At 34.4% G+C, this 19,353-nt stretch overlaps 1 protein-coding gene across 3 annotated transcripts in view; it reads right to left on the bottom strand.

Annotated features, from left to right (window-relative positions):
* The window catches only part of DIPK1A (divergent protein kinase domain 1A), a 99,822-nt gene that overhangs the window by 17,857 nt on the left and 62,612 nt on the right, over window positions 1–19,353 (bottom strand). For all 3 annotated transcript variants that reach the window (XM_039838852.1, XM_039838850.1, XM_039838851.1), the window contains exon 2: window positions 5,318–5,452. In XM_039838852.1, coding sequence (XP_039694786.1) covers window positions 5,318–5,431 — 114 coding nt within the window. In that variant the 5' untranslated portion in view covers window positions 5,432–5,452. The remainder of the gene's footprint in view (window positions 1–5,317; window positions 5,453–19,353) is intronic.

The raw sequence follows: 19,353 nt of genomic DNA on the forward strand, positions 1-19,353 counted from the left end.
GAAAACAAGAAATCTGAATTCAAATTGCAAATCAATGTACAATGTGCAAAATTAATCTCAGTTTTGGCTCCCAGCTCCCTAAAAACTTAAGATAAATTAAGAATCCATTAAGTTTATAACATCTTTTAACAAAAATTATTTGTTAACTTTATTAAAGAAAACATCTCAGGAAAATAATAGTAATATTCTACAGTGATTTACAATGTTGAAGAAATAGACTTGATTACTAAAAGAGACTAATACACAGAGTACATAATTTATATGAACTACATATCTGATTTGTTCAACATTCTAGGTTTGTTTTTTAAATTTACAATAAAAGGACAAAAGAGGAAACTATATTAATTTATAGGCAGCCAATAGGCCCAACCACCAAAGCTATGGTTCAGTGGCTATTAATGCATGATTCTGGAAATTCTCAGATTTTATATTAATCAGCATCTTGCTCTTTGGGATGAAAGTGCTAATGCAAGCCGGGTTTATAATTAGAAGGAGAAAGATGTTCCTCAATGCCTTTCTAAATTCCTTCTATTCCATAAAGCCCTACAGAAGTTCTAGCTCCTCTATGAAGCCTGTCACTATTATTCTATCCACAGTAGAATAGTAGAGAAAGATCTTTCGCTGAAGACTTTAAATTTTTGTAGTACAACTATTTATAGTACAAATAAAATATTTTTAACATGATGTGAATGGTCTGTGGGTGTGTCAACTTAGCGAGCCTGTAGTCCCCAGTTAATGAAGCAAACAATAATCTAGGTGTTGCTGTGAAGGTATTTTGTAGTTGTAATTAAAGTCCATAATCAATCAACTTTGAGAGAGATTATCTTAGATGGTCTGCGTGGGCCTGATTTAATTAGTTGAAGGATCTGAAAAGAACTGCTGAGGCTTCCCTGAAGAAGAAGAAATTCCATCTGTGGACAGCAGCATCAGCCCATGCCCAGAAGTTCCAGACTGTACTTGACAGCCTACTCTATGGATTTTGGACTTTCTTAGCCAGTCTCCACAACTGGCCAAGCCAATTCCTTATAATAAATCCCTTTCTTTACTTAAATTGAGATATAACTGACATATAACATTATATTAGTTTCAGGTGTATAACATAATAATTTGATATTTGTATATGTAGATGCTCATTCGCTTACGATGGGGTTACATCCTGATAAATCCATTGTAAATTGAAAATACTGTAAATCAAAAATGCATTTAATACACCTAACCTACTAAACACCATATCTTAAATGTGCTCAGAACACTTACAGTAGCCTACAGCTGGGCAAAATCATCTAACACAAAGCATATTTTATAATAAAGTATTGAACAGCTCATACATAATTTATTATGTGTATCACTTTCATACCACCATAAAGTCCAAAAATCATAGTGAACCATCATAAATTGGGGACTATCTACAAAGTGAAATAATCACCACAATAAGTCTAGTTAACATCCATCACCATACATAGTTAGAAAATATTTTCTTGTGGTAACTTTTAAATCTACTCTTTAGCAACTTTCAAATATACAATACAGTATTAATAACCTTTTAATACATGAGCTCATTTTATCCTCACGACCACTTGATGAGACATATAGTATTATTAATCCCCATTTTACAGAGGCTAAATAACTTGCCCAGCTAAGGAATGGTGAATGTGGAATTCAGACTTGAAGCTCTTTAATTCCAATGCTGATGCTCTTAACCACTACAATAGACATGACCCCTTACATGCAGACAGAGAGGGAAAAAGAAAGATATACAGAGAAGAAGAAAACTACGTCAGCTGAGATAGACTATGAATTTTAAACATAATTAAACTGCTTATCACACTCTGTTGATCACCTGTCATCCTGAACTCCGAAACAATGATCTCAGCTTGGAGGCAAAGCTCTAAATGGGACAGCCGCAGTCATCTTCTGGAGACTTTAATTGATAAGAAATGGAAGCAGAACATAATGCCAGCATAATTCAATGCTCATCTTACTAAAACTTGAAAATGATAAAAAAAAAAAAGTTTTCTGAGACTAAAATATATCTTTTCCTAAGGCTGGCTTTAAAAATAAATTGTAGTTGCTTTGCATTCAGGAGTTATGTTCTTGAAACTTACTGAAACTGGTAATACTAAGGTCAGTAGTATTAAGATAGCACTAATATTACATAGGAATTGTTTGATTAGAACTAAAAAGCGAGCAGAAAAATATTTTTAAGGTATGTATTAAAGCTGCAAAGTGCTAACAAGATAGTGAAAAATTACTCAGTCAAGATCTGGGAGAGAATAAGATTCGAGAGAGGTGAGCCTTGCTTTGGTGGCTGCGTTTGCCTGGAGATGTATGACCTGAAATATACAGTCTTGTAGAAGATAAAAATCTAGACCAATTCCTACCAAGGGTGGGACCTTGGAATACCATGCTTTGGGCTGAGACCCTGAAGGACCAAACCCCAAGAGTAAAGGTGAGTTAAAAGAACCTCAGAAAGGTGAGTTGACTCTTATAACTTTCCCTTAGGAATTTTGCTGATACAGGCAGGCACAAGAGTCTGAGAACCAGTACTGTATACTGGTAGAGAGCTGCTTTTATAGGAAACTAAGGGAACCTCAAACATACAGCCAGTTATCTTGTTGGGATTTGCCAAATCTGAGGTTTTACAGAATGGGAGGCTAAAAATCTCATTGGAGAGTCTTTGAAAAGCAGAACAGATGTTTTTGCAGTCTCACAAGATACAGACTAGAATTTTGAACCTGCCAGAGGGAGACACCCCAATGAATTTGCAGGCTCTCAGCTGAAATTCCCAGAGGGCTATGTTCTTGAAATGGAAATGAGTCAAAAATAGCTTGAGCTTTACTAGAGGTGCAACCTAGCTCCCACTCAGCACAGCTCTGATCAGGTGATCAGCTACCATTATATCTGCCTATTAGAGAGAAGGGAAACTCATTCTGGAGGCATGATGAAAAAATTACAGGACATGCCAAAAGACAAAATGACATGTCTAAAAACAAGAGCTAAACATGGACAATAGAAACAGGTCCACAGATGATCCAGATGTTGAAGTCATCCAAAAAGGATTTTATAACGATGTTCATGTTCAAGTAAATAAGGAAAAAGGTAGAGAAAATAAATAAAACAATAGACAGTTTCAACAGAGAATCGAACTGTATTTAAGAGAATCAAGGAGACAATATTACAGTTCTTCAAAAAGTTAAACACAGAATTACTGTATGATTCACCAATTCCACTTCTAGGTATATACACCCAAAAGAACTGAAAGCAGGGCCTCAAACAGATACTTGCACACCGATGCTCACAGCAGCATTATTTACAATAGCCAGAAAGTGGAAACAACTCTACAATTGACCCTTGAACACCATGGGTTTAAACTGTACAGGTCCACTTCTACATGGTTTTTAAAAAGCTTTAATATATACTTCAAAAATATTCTTTCTGTTTGCATCTTAGTTTCATTAATTAAAATGAAATTAAAGAAAAAATTATGAGGTATTTCAACTGTAATTCATACTCTAAACATTAAAAACAGATCATGTACCAACATATGCCCTCCTTTTGAAAGTTATTGTATTAACGTTAGATAAAAGCATATCTATTTCATTTTGGCTTAATTTCTTAGAACAGTATTTCTAATATCACCAGATGATGTTATAGGTCTTCCTGGGAGGATTGTGGTGGGAATGGATTTTTTCCTAATCAAGTATATTTGCCTTCTCTGGAGACATACAATGAACATTAGTATATTAAAGATCTTGAGAAGTCCTCAGTAAAGTCAGGTATTTATCTTTGTTTAACCCTCTGTTTTCAAATATATCTGACCATGGAAATCTTTCTTTCTATGAAACGCCTTTTAATGTGCCCCAAGGTACCTACTTTAAGAAAAATGGCCTAGAAGAAGGGAAATGAACATTTTAAATAGTTTGGTTATTTATATGTTATTATAGTTAATTATATAACTTCTGCTTCTTTCTTCTTCATTGAAGGTGAGTTTTGTGAGAGGTTTTGTTAGCTTTATTAAACTTTGTCAGTCTTTTCTGATACAGGGTAGCAGAAAGAGCATGAGCTTTAAATAGAGACAGAATTAGGATCAAATTCTGGCTCCACATCACAAGCGAATTCTTCTCTCTCTTAGTCACACTTCTTTATTTGTAAAATGAGCTTTTAGGGGGCTTTCAGAGTATTATCTTAAGTATTAATGACCATGTAAAGTACCCAATACATTGCCTGGCTCCAGGGGTTCCTCCTATCTTAAAGTTCCTTATGGATGTAGAATGGCCAACTGGAATGAACTTAAGATTGACATCTTTGAACCTTGATTTGGGACTCTCTTTACTAATTAATTCCCTTGCTTCTTATATTTCTTATATTAGTAATTTCTCCTTTGCCTAGTTAAGAGGCTATAATACTCCTGGGGAATAATTTTTTTAAAAAATCCTGACTGATAGGAGTACCTACACTTAAATTGATTTGTATTTTGTTAGAATGTTGGAAAGCTCAGATCTCCCTCTTATGTTCCTATAATACTTGTTAATGTAATATTTATCTTACTTTACTATAATTATTCATTTTTTTCCCTGCTAGACTGTAAGTTTGTGTCTTGTCCCGTTACATGCACTCACCTAGCACCACTGGCCTGGGTTAAGAGTAACTACTCAATAATTATGGAAACTTTAATAAGTTAGAACAATTGGGATCCCAACAATCATTATTATCAAAAAAATGTAATTATCAGATGAAATGGTTTAATATTATTTATAGCAGAAGATACTAGGAGAAAGCAAGGAGTTAAAATACAAGTGCTATGGAACCAATAATTATTACTAGAAATCTTAGACTGATAGAACAATTTTCCTGAGACATATCCAATCATTAGGATAGAAATGAAATAATAAATGTACATATATGCATTTTAGATACATTTACAGGATTAGAGAATAACTCCATTTCTTCAAAAGACATGTTCTGGAAAAGGTTGCCTGTACACACTTTCATACTCTAAACATTAAAAAACCCATCTGATTAAACTAAACTTCAAGTATATTTGAAAAATAAAAATCCCTCTTTGTAATTAGGAAGCTCTCATACTAGTCTGTATTATATATTTAGATTTTTGAATATCAGATTTTTCAAAGTAGAGAACAGTCCTATTAACTTGGTCATACAGAAATGTCAAGAAGTTCAGTACACCTTGAGGGTCAAATTAACTTTTACTTTTTGAAAATAATTATTAGTAAATATAAATAGTAAATATAATGTGTTATTAATATAACCTATTAATAGATATTTTTCATATACTAGGAAATAAAAAAATACTTACTATTATTTTCTTACAGTCCTTTCCTCTGCACAGTTCTGTATAGGTGGAGTACTGCACATATATTATCCAGCTTCCAACAAAAACCACCAACCAGGAAAAGAAAAGATATTTCATCCGCACATATGAGAAACGAGCCTGTGAGGAAAAGAGCACATAATAATCATTCATTCAGCATTCATTGTCCTAGAACATGATTTTTCCACTCTTCCTGGAAAAACTCAATATATATTCTAGGCTTTCATATGGCAATTCTCCTAGAACAAAGTGTACTTTCACTGAGTCCAAACAGCACTGGTCTTAGAAAAGGAAGCTCCTTAGTCCTGCCAAGGAAAAGGGAACAAAATACCCTTTAAAGTGTACAACCTTTCAAACACCAGTAGCATTGAAGTTTACTTATTAAGCACAAGCACGTGCACCATGCTACCCTGGGCATCCTGTAAAATCAGGTAAAGAGAGATACAATTCCTATTTATACAAGCTTACAGAAGATTGTTTCAAATAAGAATCTTAAAGTTCTTTATGGATAATCATAAAGGTAAAATTGTATTTTAGAAAATAAGAACAGAGAATTTGGCTATTTGTCTAATATCTCACAGTGAGGTACAACCAGAATAAGAAAATAAACTTCTATTTCCCTGTTGTAGTCATTCCTTCTATTCAACCAACCAGATGCTTCACCTAATTGGTATTCTAGAGAGCTGAGAACATTACAACTATTAACGGCAAGTGACTGGAGAAGACAGGTTAAGATATATAAAGAATACATTATTTTTGTAAAGCTGCATAATGGGATCTTCGTTGCATTGTTTTGCTCCCAGAGTCCTGGTATCAAGTTGCAGCTTGGACTGGTTGGTGGCTTTTCTCCATCAACCTATCAACAAAATATTGATGCCACCAGTCTAATGTCAACATGTATCCCCAACTGGGAAGTGCAGTAAAAGGAGCAGCTTTACTCAGGTGAATAGTTTGCAAACTGGAGAACACAGCCTCCAGTGAAAAGCGAAGTGTGCTCCCCACACCCCAAAGGAGATGCTATTTTATATGGAGAACATGCCTGCCCTGGTCCCTTATTGGTCCATTTCTATGCGCATGAAGCATCCAAATTTGCACAGTTTGATTGGTCCAAATAACACTGCCCTGATTGTTCTCTCACGTCTTGATTGGTTGTTATGGAGCTAGCTGCTCTGATTGGTCAATAAAGATGCAAATGAGGATATAGCTGTACAGCTGTGCAGCTCCAATTGGACAGAGCAGGTCTTAGCCCATTGGTGGAAATATGATTCCAGCAACTCCTTTTAAAACGTTTGTGCTCACACAGCAGGAACACAGTGCAGGAGGCTGGCAGCTCACTCTGCGGCTTTTCCTGATAAGTGGTGTGCTTTAGAGATGTCTGTAAACAACAGCTACTAGACTCTGGCTATAAATTTCAGCCCTGTTAACTATAAGGAGTCCTTTTTGGAGTCAAAAATTGACATTATAAAACACTTTAATCTTCAAAAATGTGAGTTGGTCAAGATAATCTGACATGTAGTTTTTGAGTCTGGAGCTCCAATGGTCTGGTTTTATAAACAGTAGAATTTAGGACTACGGAGAGAATGAAGCAGAATAAATTAAAGATAGGTAAACAAACAACGAAAGGCTAGTTTGCTTTTACAATCACGAGCCAATTTCTCACACTAGGCAACAGTAGGATACTGTGAGCAGTGTGAGCACACAAAGAAAACAGAAAGAGATGAAAGAAACAAAAAAGTGTACCTGCAGAAGACCATGAGTGCAAAGGAAAAAGAAACTCAGGAAATACTAAATTCTGTTAGCTGTTTATGGTTTAGATATCAGTCTATGAAGTTGACAGATGGTGAATTCTAGTACAAAAAGCTTAAGTACAACAAATTCACAGTTAAATGATAGGTCTTTGAGTGTCATTATTTAACTTATTAAAATATCAGAAAACGTCTTTAATGCAAGATATTTTTATATAGTCTAAATTAATCCAGTAAAAGTTTGGATAATTCCAAATTAAATCGCATACATGACAATGAGGGTATATACTAAGGAGTTTGTTTGAAAGACAGTCAAGATTACTTGGCCCCAATAAGAGGTCTAGTCATCAGATAGGAATGGATATGTAATAGTATTATGAGGTTTAAATATGATTAAATGACATAATACCTATAGAAATAAGCACATTGCTAGGCACAGAGAAAATACTTAACAAATGTTAGCTAAATCAATATGCAAGGCACTGAGCAAAAGGTCAATAATGCTGTCATTATGATTTATCCACTGCTTTGTTTTTGGACTTGCCAAAAAGAAAACTGAATCTGAATCTGATGCAGGAGAAAGAGGAACATAAGTGACATTTAAATAAGTGACACTATTAGGATGCAATCAGCAAACTCTAGGCTGTGGGAAAAACTGCAACAAAACAACCCAGTTTCTTAAAGAAATAAATTATAAGTGGGAAAATAAAGAGAAGCTGAAAAAAACCAAAGATTAAAAAATATTTAAGAAATAAATAATCACAATACATGGATCTTTTTTGAGTCCTGATTCAAATGAAAAAATGTGTGAGGGGGAATGACATTTATGGGACAACTGAAAATTTGAAGACTGACAGGATATTTGATGATATTAAAGAATAATTTTAATATTTTAGATATGATAATGGTCTGTAGTAATGTTTAAAAAAGAGCCCTAATCTTTTAGAGAAAGACACTGAAATATTTATCGATGAAATGATATGATATCTGGAATTTGCTTCAAAATAACATGGAATGGGAAAAGTATGTGGTATACAGTTAAAGCAAGATTTTCCATGAGTTGATAATTGTTCAAGCTAGGCGATGCATATCTGCCTTCTGTTGTATATGTTTTGCTCTATTGGTTTAAGAATCTTTCTATTGTACAAAACGACACACTGCCACACCAAAATACATCCTTCCCACACATTCAGTCAGCAACTATTTAATGACTGTCTACTATTTGCCAGGTACTGCCTTGGCACTTTCAGCACATCTCCAGTTAGAGACAAACACAATAAATCTACTATACAAGTACCCTTAAAACTGCTAGAAATGTCACTTGAAGGACTGTAGCATGGCATGATTTTACTTTTAGAAATCTAATCTTATAGTAACATTTTATATGATATTTTTGACACAGTTTTTAAAACGAAATTAATCTCAATTCTTTTAGTAAGAGAATCAGATAGGCCTTACACAATTTTTTTTCTTCCTCTTTCTGCCTTGCTCCACAGCAAGAATAAGTCACCAAGTAAAAGAAACCAACACAAACCTGGTAAGTAGAGCTCTCAGTCAGTGTTCAGGCTTTGGTCCTATCTTACCTTCTTCCGGACACCCACCTCTAGGAGTCTAGTGATGTCACCTGTCCTTTAGATTCTCCATCAATAATTTTTACTCAGGTTTTTGTACAGGTGTTCAATAAAACTAACACAAAATGCTTTCAAATGAGCAGTAGATTAATAGGTGTTGGGAGCTGAGACTTTTGTATATTTCTCCCTCCTGCATATATAATTTAATAAACTTGAAATTTGTTTTGCTTTTCTACATCACTCAAATAGCTACATTTTCGATTATCTCTGGCATATGTTTAAACTGAAAAACACCCCGTGAACTGGCTTGCCTGCTCAGTTCTCGTCATGACACAGAATCCAAAAACTTTGGAGAGAAGTCAGATTAATGACGTTCCCAGCAGGGCACTGGATATCACCTCTTGTAGACATAATGACAAAAGGAATGAAACACATTTTTATTCCAGCATGCCATGGAAAATTACTGTGATTTTGAGGTAACCCAAAACAGGAGAAGGATCTTCATGTGTCCTTTAATATCTGCAGATCCTGCTATCTCATATTTAAAAATAATGACTGAAGAAAACAGCCATAAATGACATCTGCAGCTATTAACTAATTATATTTCCCAGTGTGGCACTCACTGAAATGTTTCCAGTGGTCTGTTCTGTACCAATTACCTAGACAATCTAGTCTTTGATTAAGAAATGTAGTTATTGTTTCTGACTTTTTTTATTTTTGTTGAACTATAGAACTATCCAACATATTGCCTAGCAGCATTTCTGTTCTGCTGAGTTTGTCCCCAGCTACTAATGGCACACTGCTTTATTCTATATTATGCTCCTGAAAAGCATGATAAAAATTTTAGTAAATATACTATAGCAGTGATTCTCAACTGGAGTCAATTTTGTCCCCAAGGGGAAACCTGGCAACATCTGGAGAGTGTTTCACAACTGATGAGTGCTATTAGAATCTTGTGGGTATAGGCCCAAGAGGGTGCTAAACATCCTACAATGCACAGAACAGCCCTCTCCCCAACACCAAAGAATTATTTGGCCCAAATGTCAATAGTGCTAAGGTTGAGAAACCTTGTATTTTCATTACATGATAAAATGAAAACAAAAAGTATGAGGTCAAAAGAATCAAATTTACATGACAATATAATTTCATTTTAAATTAGTCTTTAAGGCATAAACTAATTAGAAAAATGTAACATCTGTCTGGAAATAACAGAAGTTCTTTATGACTACAGTAAGTGATTAGCAATATTTTATGATAAATAAAGAAAAATCACTGGATAGAAAATATATAAATGATGAAACAAACTTTCTCTGCCTTTCCATTCTAAAGAATAGTGACATTTCTTCTTTTTTTATATCATTTGATCTCATTGTGATACTTTATATTTCAAAAGAAATCTGAAACCTTTGATTTTGCTAAATAATTTTATAATAAGTTTCAAAAATAGGCGTAAACAGGCAACATCAAAATTTAGCCATTTAAGACTATTACTATCTATTCTATATTCAACATCTTTCATAAACATATAAAGCACAAAGTCCCATTTACTTTACTCCTAAATAATCTCTATGTGGATGTTCTTAATTTTGAGAAGTAGGGAAGAAAAAGTTACCATATCTCCACTTTTACTCACAAATATTTTATTTAACATATTTAGTGGACTTGAACACTCAAGAAACATAATAGGTAAGGTTATTGTGAAACCTGAATACAATCATTTCATCATTTCATAGATAAAGCTGACAGACATGTTTGTCCATTTTATTCAAATTTTTAAATTACCAGTTACTCTGAGATAATCTTCAAATAATATATATTCTTATTGTTATAGTGACATTGTACCTAGCTGACATATACAGTATATTTTGAAGTAATCTGGCCAAAAAAAAACTAGAGTTAAAATTATTGACACATATCCTCAAATATGACTTTTACCCTTTTCTTTAAATAAATCTAGATAGTTATAGTAATATTTTTGAAAACTATGCTAGCCGTAAAAAACAGAAACACGAAGAAACCACTTAATAGGGTAAATATTTACTCTATATCACAACACATGTAGATAAACTTTATTTGGAATGAATCCTATCCCCTCATTAAAAATTTACTCACTGCTAGCTGGAAGGCTATCGAAAAACCCCTAAGAAGAATATCTAAATGTACCAAATTTATCCTACTGATAATTTTCACAAACATAAAAGAAAGCTATGGTAATAAAAGAAACATTATGAAAAGAACTTCTATGTCATTCCAAACAAGGAAAAATCTTAAGTTTATGTAAGTTAAAAGTAATGAAAAGAAAGGTTCTAAAAATGTACACGCTCCCCAGCTTGTCAAGAATGGTGGGATTACTGATGATTTCTATTTTTCTTCTCTATTAGACAGATTTTCTATAATGAATACATATTTTTTAAATCAGAAAAGAGGCATTTATATATGTATTTTAAAATATATCTCTAGGAGCTATAAATTTCCTGATTACTTTTTAAAAACTTCTTTACTGTGAAATATATCATTCATACAGAATTATTTAAAATATACAACTTAAATTATAATTAGAAAGCAAATAACCATGTAACTACCATTTAGATTAAGAAATAAAATTTTTCTAGAGCCTTCACTGACTCCTATGGGCCCCTCTCCAATAAAGAGTTAATTAACAAGCTCCCAACTTCTAGGATAATCATGTATGTGCTTTTCAATATAGTTTAACCACTGATCATGTATGTCTAAAATGTCTGATATTCACTGCTCTTTAACTTTACAGAAATAGAAGCATACACCATATATCTTATTGTGACTTGCGTATTTCTTTCAAGCATTATATTGTGAGATTCAACCACAATGATGCATATATCCATAGTCTGTTCATTTTCTTTGCTCTAGAGTATTCTACTGTTCGATTTTTTATTAAACGATTTACTTCATTTTATGCATAGTCAATATAAAAATTTTTTAATGTATACATTTCTCTTCAAGTTCTGTCAAAAAAAAAAAAAAAGAACACATAATATGAAGCCACAATCTATGCCTGGCTCCACGTGAGACACTCTGGGTGTCTCCTATATTTCATCTAATGTTCTTGGAAATCATGGACCCATAAAGTTTGGGAGAGACAATGAGGGCATATACTTCAACCACATGCTGATGTGATATCGTGCTTAGAATGACTAAATAGTTTGGCCTTAAATCAGTTGTGCCAGGAGGAAGCTTAAGGCATTACATGGGAAGTGTCACAGAATTGCCCAGGGGTGTATGTGCAACTTTGGTTCTTAGCCAATGAAGAAATGACTTTTCCTGCCAAAAGTTGAAATCTACAACCTTTGCATTGCTGCTACTTTAGAGAACACAAGCCAAGCATATGTATAAGAGAGCTGCAAGGCCAAGAAAAGCCATCCCAGGATTAAAAAAGAGGGCACACAGAAGGCATTTAATGAACAAGTAGACACCCAAAATTTTACAGAGCATATGGGAAGGAGGTATAGCCTCTATTAGCACTCTGCATAAAAGGAACATTAGCATTTGCAACAGCAAATGAAAAGAACTCAGTCATCAGGTTCTTTATTCTAGTACAAAAGGACAGGCTTAAGAAAGCTAAATGAAACTAGACTGCTATCTGTTACCATACACCAAAATTAACTCAAAATGGATCAAAGACCTAAATATAAGACCTGAAACAATAAATTGCATAGAAGAAAACATAGGTACTAAACTCATGAACCTTGGATTTAGAGAGGATTTTATAAATTTGACTTCAAAGGCAAGAGAAGTAAAAGCAAAAATAAATGGATGGAACTATATCAAACTGAAAAGCTTCTGCACAGCAAAAGAAACCATCAACAAAACAAAGAGGCAATCAACTAAATGGGAGAAGATATGTGAAAACAATGCCTCCAATTGAGGGTTAATATCCAACATATATAAAGAATCTATACAAATCAACAACAACAAAAAACAATCAAATTAAAACATGGGCAAAGAACCTGAATAGATACTTCTCCCAAGAAGTCATACATGCAGCTAATAGATATATGCTCAACTTCACTAGCTATAAGGGAAATGCAAATCAAAATCACAATGAGATACTACCTCATGCCTGTTAGAATGGCTATTTTCAATAAGACAAGAAATAAGTGTTAGAGAATATGTGGAAAAAAAGGAACTCTCATATACTGCTGGTGGAATGTAAATTGGTACAATCACTATGAAAAACAGTAAGGAGGTTCCTCAAAAAATTAAGAGTAGAGCTACCATATGACCCAGCAACCCCTCTTCTGGGTATCTACCCCAAATTTTTGAAAACATTTCTTTGTAAAGATATACGTACCCCTATGTTCATTGCGGCATTTTTCATGGCGGCCAAGACACAGAAATATCCAAAGTGCCCTTCAACAGATGATTGGATAAAGAAGATGTAGTGCATATATACAATGGAATATTAATCAGCCATAAGAAAAGATGAAATGCCATTTGTGACAACATGGATGGATCTTGAGATTATCATGCTAAGCAAAATAAGATGAAAAAGTCAAGAACCATATGATTTCTCTTATATATGAGATAAAAACTGAAAGCAACAAACAAGACAAACAAAAACTCATAGACACAGACAACAGGTCAGTGGTTTCCAGAGGCAAAGGGGTGGGAGAGGTAAATAAGGGTAAACAGGGTCAAATATATGATGAAGGAAAGAGATCTGACTTTGGGTAGTGAACACACAATGCAGTATACAGATGATGTATTATTGAATTCACACTTGAAACCCATATAATTTTATTAATCAATGTCACTCTGATAAATTTAACAACAAAAAAAGAAAGCTAAATGTTCCAGTTTTCTATTGCTGTATAACAAACTACCCCAAAACTTAGTGGCTTACAACAATAATGTCTTTCATGGTTCTGAGGGTTGACTGGGCTCCACCAGGCAGTTATCTCATTTTTCATGCATTTGTGACTAGGGCTGGAGTCATGCGATGAAGGACTGACTTGGATATGCAGATGGCTTCCTCATTCACATGTCCAATCTCTCAGCTAGAATAGCTGGAACAGTTTCATGAGGCTAACCAGACTTCTTTAGAAAATGGTGTCAGGGTAGTCAGGATGATTGACTTACTCCAGAGTAAGTGGAGTAAGAGACCAAGGTGGAAGCTGCATCATTTCTGCCACACTCTTTTGGTTACGCAGGGCCACATCAGACTGAATGTGGGATGGGGCAGTATGTAAGGGCATGAATACCAGGAGGCATGGTTCACTGAGGGGTCATCTTTGGAGTCTACCTCCCACTCCAGAATAGGATCAGCAAAGCAGGGTCTAGGGGTGATGAGAAAAGCAATGTAGAGGTTCTAGCTAAAACAGAGACAATTTTCTCGGTCATTCTGATGAAGGGTTCTTCCTTCTTAGTTAGGAAGAACTGGAAATTGCAATTAAAATCCATTAATAGTATGTGTAGTTGTATTTATGTTTAAAGTTAACTGAATATAGGTCTCATTCCATATCATGGGCTCAACAACTATCAACCAATTTTTGGCTTCTATACACAAAGTCTCAAGTTAAAGAACTACTTCAGATGTGGTTATAGATAAGTTTCTGAATAAGATTCACATTATATTATTATTTCCGTTGAGACTCTGGCACCAAGAATGGGCAAATCAGGTGTCCATTTTCACCTTTTAGTTGGACAGAGGCACCATACTGGGTTTAAAATTTACTAAAACATACCATAGTCGCATGCAAATTTTATATGGGAATCCTAGTTGGTACTTAAATTCACTAACAGTTTACTTACTAAAAATAAAGTTTAGCTATGTTTTACCTAAACTTGAAGATTAAAAAGACTGGTCTCCTTAAATTTCAGATTCTAAAATATATTTTAGGGCAAAAATTACTTGGAATAGTTACTTATAAGGTTGTACCACCTTATTAATATAACATAATTTTCAACACAGTATCCAGAGGCTAACTGATTATCATTTAGATGAAACCTGATCATTATAAAGGGACTTTAAAAAAATTAATTTTAGTTAATATTCTGTGAGATTAATGCAGGAGGCTGCTAGGTTCTGAAGCTTCCTTTCCCTATACTCGTTTGTGTGACTTCTAGATACACAGTGACAATTAAATATTGAAACCTAACCCCGCCTCTGACACATGAGTAAAGCAGATGTGTACATTCAAATATTAGGCTGACTGAGGAAGGGGTGGGGGAAGTTGTTCACTTCCGTGTGACAACATTTTGCCTTTGTACTGTGGAAAGGGCTGTCAGGGAATGTGGTCCATCAAATTTGATCCATCAAACCTCCATCAAATTCAGATCTTAAGAGCTGTTGTGGTTGATTACTTTAGGCCTGACCTAGAATAATTATAAGCACAGAGAAATCTAAGATAAGCCTTCAGGTTATGTGGATCCAAGAAATGAGAAATTTGGCCTTACATTGCCCATATCAGTCTCTCAGAGAACAGAGAAGTTACAGAAGCATTCCTTATTAAAATAAACATCACCAACATCTAACTATCCTCTTTCCAGTTTGATAGTAAAAAGTTCATAGCTGCAGCAGTTTTTAAATTAAGTATTATTTTATGATAGTTGAAAAAATCTGTTTGGAATGGTAAGATCCTATTTTGAAAATATTACAAATCACGCAAACCATCTCTACTTTGCAATTTCTCAGACAGGTGTTAATCTAAAATCATCCTCCCACTTCTCTTTTAAATTACAAAGAAAGCTAAAACAAAACAAAACCTATAGAAAACTGAGACCTATATTCAGTTATTTTGATCACAGCAATTTCTTATTTAGAAGAAAAGGAACTGAATTCTAAAGAAAATGCACTGAACTGAGACAGTCTCTAAATGAAAATGTTTTTGCAGACATTGTGGAGAGAAGGGCATCTACCACATTGGCAGCTATTTACTGCAACCCGGGTACTTAGGGAAATAATAGGCTTCACTTTGAGGCAAGGGGAAATGCTGAAAAGTAATTACCTAAAAATCTTCATGAAAATATACTAATAGAATTACCTGTAGTATTTAAGATAATGGATATCTTGTAAATTATGTTTGAAGTAGTTGTTGCTACCAACCTCTTAAATACAGTAGTCTCCCCTTATCTGTGGTTTCCCTTCCTGTTTCAGTTAATTGCAGACAACCTCAGTCTGAAAAGATTAAATGAAAAATTGCAGAAATAAGCAATTTATAAGTTTTATATTTCATGCCGTTCTGAGTAGTGTGATGATATATTGCGACGTCCCACTCCGTCCTACCTTGGATGTGAATCTTGTCTAGTGACTCCACACTGTAGTTGATGTTTCCCGACTGTCAGTCACTTAGAAGCCGTCTTGGTTATAAGATCGACTATCATGGTATCGCAGTGCTTGTATTCAAAGTAACCCGTATTTCACTTAAAAATGACCCCAAAGCACAAGACTAGTGATGCTGGCAATTCTTCAAATACACCAAAGAGAAGCCATAAAGTGCTTCCTTTAAATGAAAAGGTGAAAGTTCCCGACTTAATAAAAAAAAAATTTGTATGTCAAGGTTGCTAAGATAGACAATAAGAAAAAATCTTCAATCTATGCAATTGTGAAGAAGAAAGAAGAAATTTGTGTTAGTTGTGCTGTCTCAAATCAAACTGCAAAAATTTAGGCCACGACGTATGATAAGTGCTTAGTTAAGATGAAAAAGCATTAAATTTGTGAGTGGAAAATATGAACAGAAAATGTGGTCTGATAGATGGCAACGTGTTTCTCCAGAAAGCATTGAGCCTATATGAAGACTTGAGCAAGGGATTCCTGAAATGAGTGATGCCAAGTGATTTACAAGTGGTGGTTACATAGATTCAGGCCTAAGTTTAGTCCTGAGAAAGAGAGAGATAATCAAAATTTATCATAGATATGAATATATAGGAAAAAACATAGTATATATAGAGTTGGGTTCTATCCAAAGTTTCATGCATCCACTGGAGGTCTTGGAAAGTATCCCCTGCAGAAAAGGGAGAACTACTGTATGCAGCATATACTTGTAAGCAAAAAGTACTAATGGATTTTTAAAATTAGTCATTCCCACATAACAACACTCAGATCAACCATGGACTACATGTACGAAAGTGATCCCATAAGACTGAAATGGAGTTGAAAATTCCTATCATTTAATGACGTCATAGCTATCGTAATGCAACATGTTATGTGTTTGAGGTGATGCTGGTGTAGACAAAGCTACTGCACGGCCAGTCATATAAAAGTATATACAGCATATGCAATTGTGTCCAGTACATAATATATGATAATGATGATAAGTGAATATGTTACTGGTATATTTACTATACTATACTTTTTATCATTACTTGGAGTGTACTCTTACAGAAAAAAAAGTTTGCTGTAAAATAGTGTGATGTGTTATGTCAGCAGCAGCCTCATACATCCCATGTTTACTGTGTCTTTTGACTGCTTGATTTAACCTCATATGTTTTGTACAGTAACATGTTGTATAGGCTTGTAGCCTAAGAGCAATGGGCTATACCATATAGCTTAGGTGTGTAGCAGGCTATACCATCTAGGTTTGTGTAAGTGTACTCTATGATGTTCGCACAATGACAAAATCGCCTAATGATGCATTTCTCAGAACATATCCCCATCATTAAGCGGAGCATGACTATACCAAAGACCAAGGTAACATGACACTATTTTAAATATTTAGTTTTTCTTCTGCTGCCAATTCCTAAAAGTTCTAGTTATTACTATATGGATCATAGAAACACATTATTTGCTAAGAAATATTAAATCTGCAATTATATCTTAGATAGGTATTAGCAACATCACAGAAGCACAAGTTGTTCAGAGCTAGGAGAGGCCTTGCAGATCACAGCTGGAATCTGTAACTTTATAACTGACGCCTCAAATGGTTTGAGATTTGTCAGATACAAACCAGTTAGTAAGTTCTGTGACCTTGGACAAGTTGTTAAAACTTCCCTGAGCTTTATTACCTTCATTTATAAAATGCAGATGTTATAAAAATTAAGCAAAACCACAGACAAAAAGAAAGTATACTTAGAAATTACTATTCATGGAAGTATAAAATGTATTTAATATTAATACTGTGACACATATCAGGGGTATATACTCCAAAAATTTTCCGACTAGAGATGCACAACGAAAAAAGTGCAGAGATCAGTGAAAAAAGACACAGCACTTGGGGACCTGGTACTGTTCTTTTCTCCAAAGTAACTGTCAAGTCTAGCCCACTTGCTCTTTTCACTATACCATGGGTCTCTATCCAGAATCTAATGGCCCCCAAACCAGCCCAGCTGTAAAGAAAAACGAGCGGAGTTTCCTTTATGGAGGAGCCTAACCTCTCATCTTTAACAATGATCCCTCTGAATTAGAACTGCACCACCCAGCGAGGGGCCAGTATAAGCAAGCTCACATTCTGGCTGCCTCTACTATACCTATCCTGTGATTAACAAAAGAGGTCAGCTTCTGAGTTCAACTAGGTCCTTTAAATGTCTAATATTCAAGTTAATGAAAAATAACTTAAAATGTCCAATCTATATTTTTAACCGCTAAGAGTTTTAAGGTACATGTATGTATAAAATGTACATAAGTTTTATGTACATGTATGTATAAAATGTTCTCAATAGATATTGATATATTTACATTTTTTCTGGACTCATTTCCTTCATCTCCTCAGCTCTAAGAATTCCCAGAGAATAGGGTATATGTTTGTGTTATATGTAGCTATCTGTCTGTCTATTTATCTATCCATTAGAATTAGAATAGTGTTGAAGTTATAAGTTAACTAAAAAAGGTTAGTCTAAAATATTTCTATCATACTTAATGGGTAGCTTAAAAATCAGCAAATATTTTCATACCCATTTATACTGAACTTAATAGTAAAAAGTTTATAGCTTACAAAACAGGTTAGCTAAAGTTAAACACCAGATGCCACAGCTCTATGTTTTAGAATAGTTCCACATCAAAACTCACAACAATTTACCTTTACCGTTTTGAACATCATTTTGTGTGTTTTTTTTAAAAAATACATTAAAAATATATTTTTAAAATTATATCAGTGGCACTGATGGGTGACTGAGTGGGAAGGGTCACTAGAGAAATTTCTAGGGAGATGGAAATGTTCTGTATCTTAAAAGGGGTAAGGATTACATGAGGTAATACATTTGTCAAAGCTGATCAAATTGTACAACTTTATATCTGAGCATTTCACTGTATGTAAATTACTGTATGTAAATTATACTTCAATAAGAACTTATACTGGCTCAACAAGTACTGAGATACTATTAGGCTAAAAATAACTAAATCTCAAATGTCTAGCTCTCACAGAGTTGAAAAAGAAAAGCCAGTTAGGATTTATTGCACTAAAGCTTTGGCAGTGAGAAATGACAGGAAACAAGGAAGGTTTGAAAGATAATTAGGAGATAGAATTAACAGGATTTTATGGTTTAATGGACATGGGGTGATGGTGAAGGAGAAATCAAGCACTCCCAGGTTTCTGGCTTGAGCAATGGGATGGAACATGGCGCCATTTCCTAAAACAGGGAATAGTGAGGACAAAAAAATTAGGGAAAGGATAAATGAATGAGTTCAGTTTTGCACCTACTGAGACTAAAGTATCTGTAAGTCATGCAGGTGATATTTAAGAGGCAGCTGGAAATATAGGTCAGAGCTAAAGGTAGAGGTTGGGGGTGGGGGCAC

Source organism: Pteropus medius, unplaced genomic scaffold, assembly GCF_902729225.1.
Source record: "Pteropus medius unplaced genomic scaffold, Ma_sr-lr_union100, whole genome shotgun sequence".
In the NCBI taxonomy this organism is placed as follows: Eukaryota; Metazoa; Chordata; class Mammalia; order Chiroptera; family Pteropodidae; genus Pteropus; species Pteropus medius.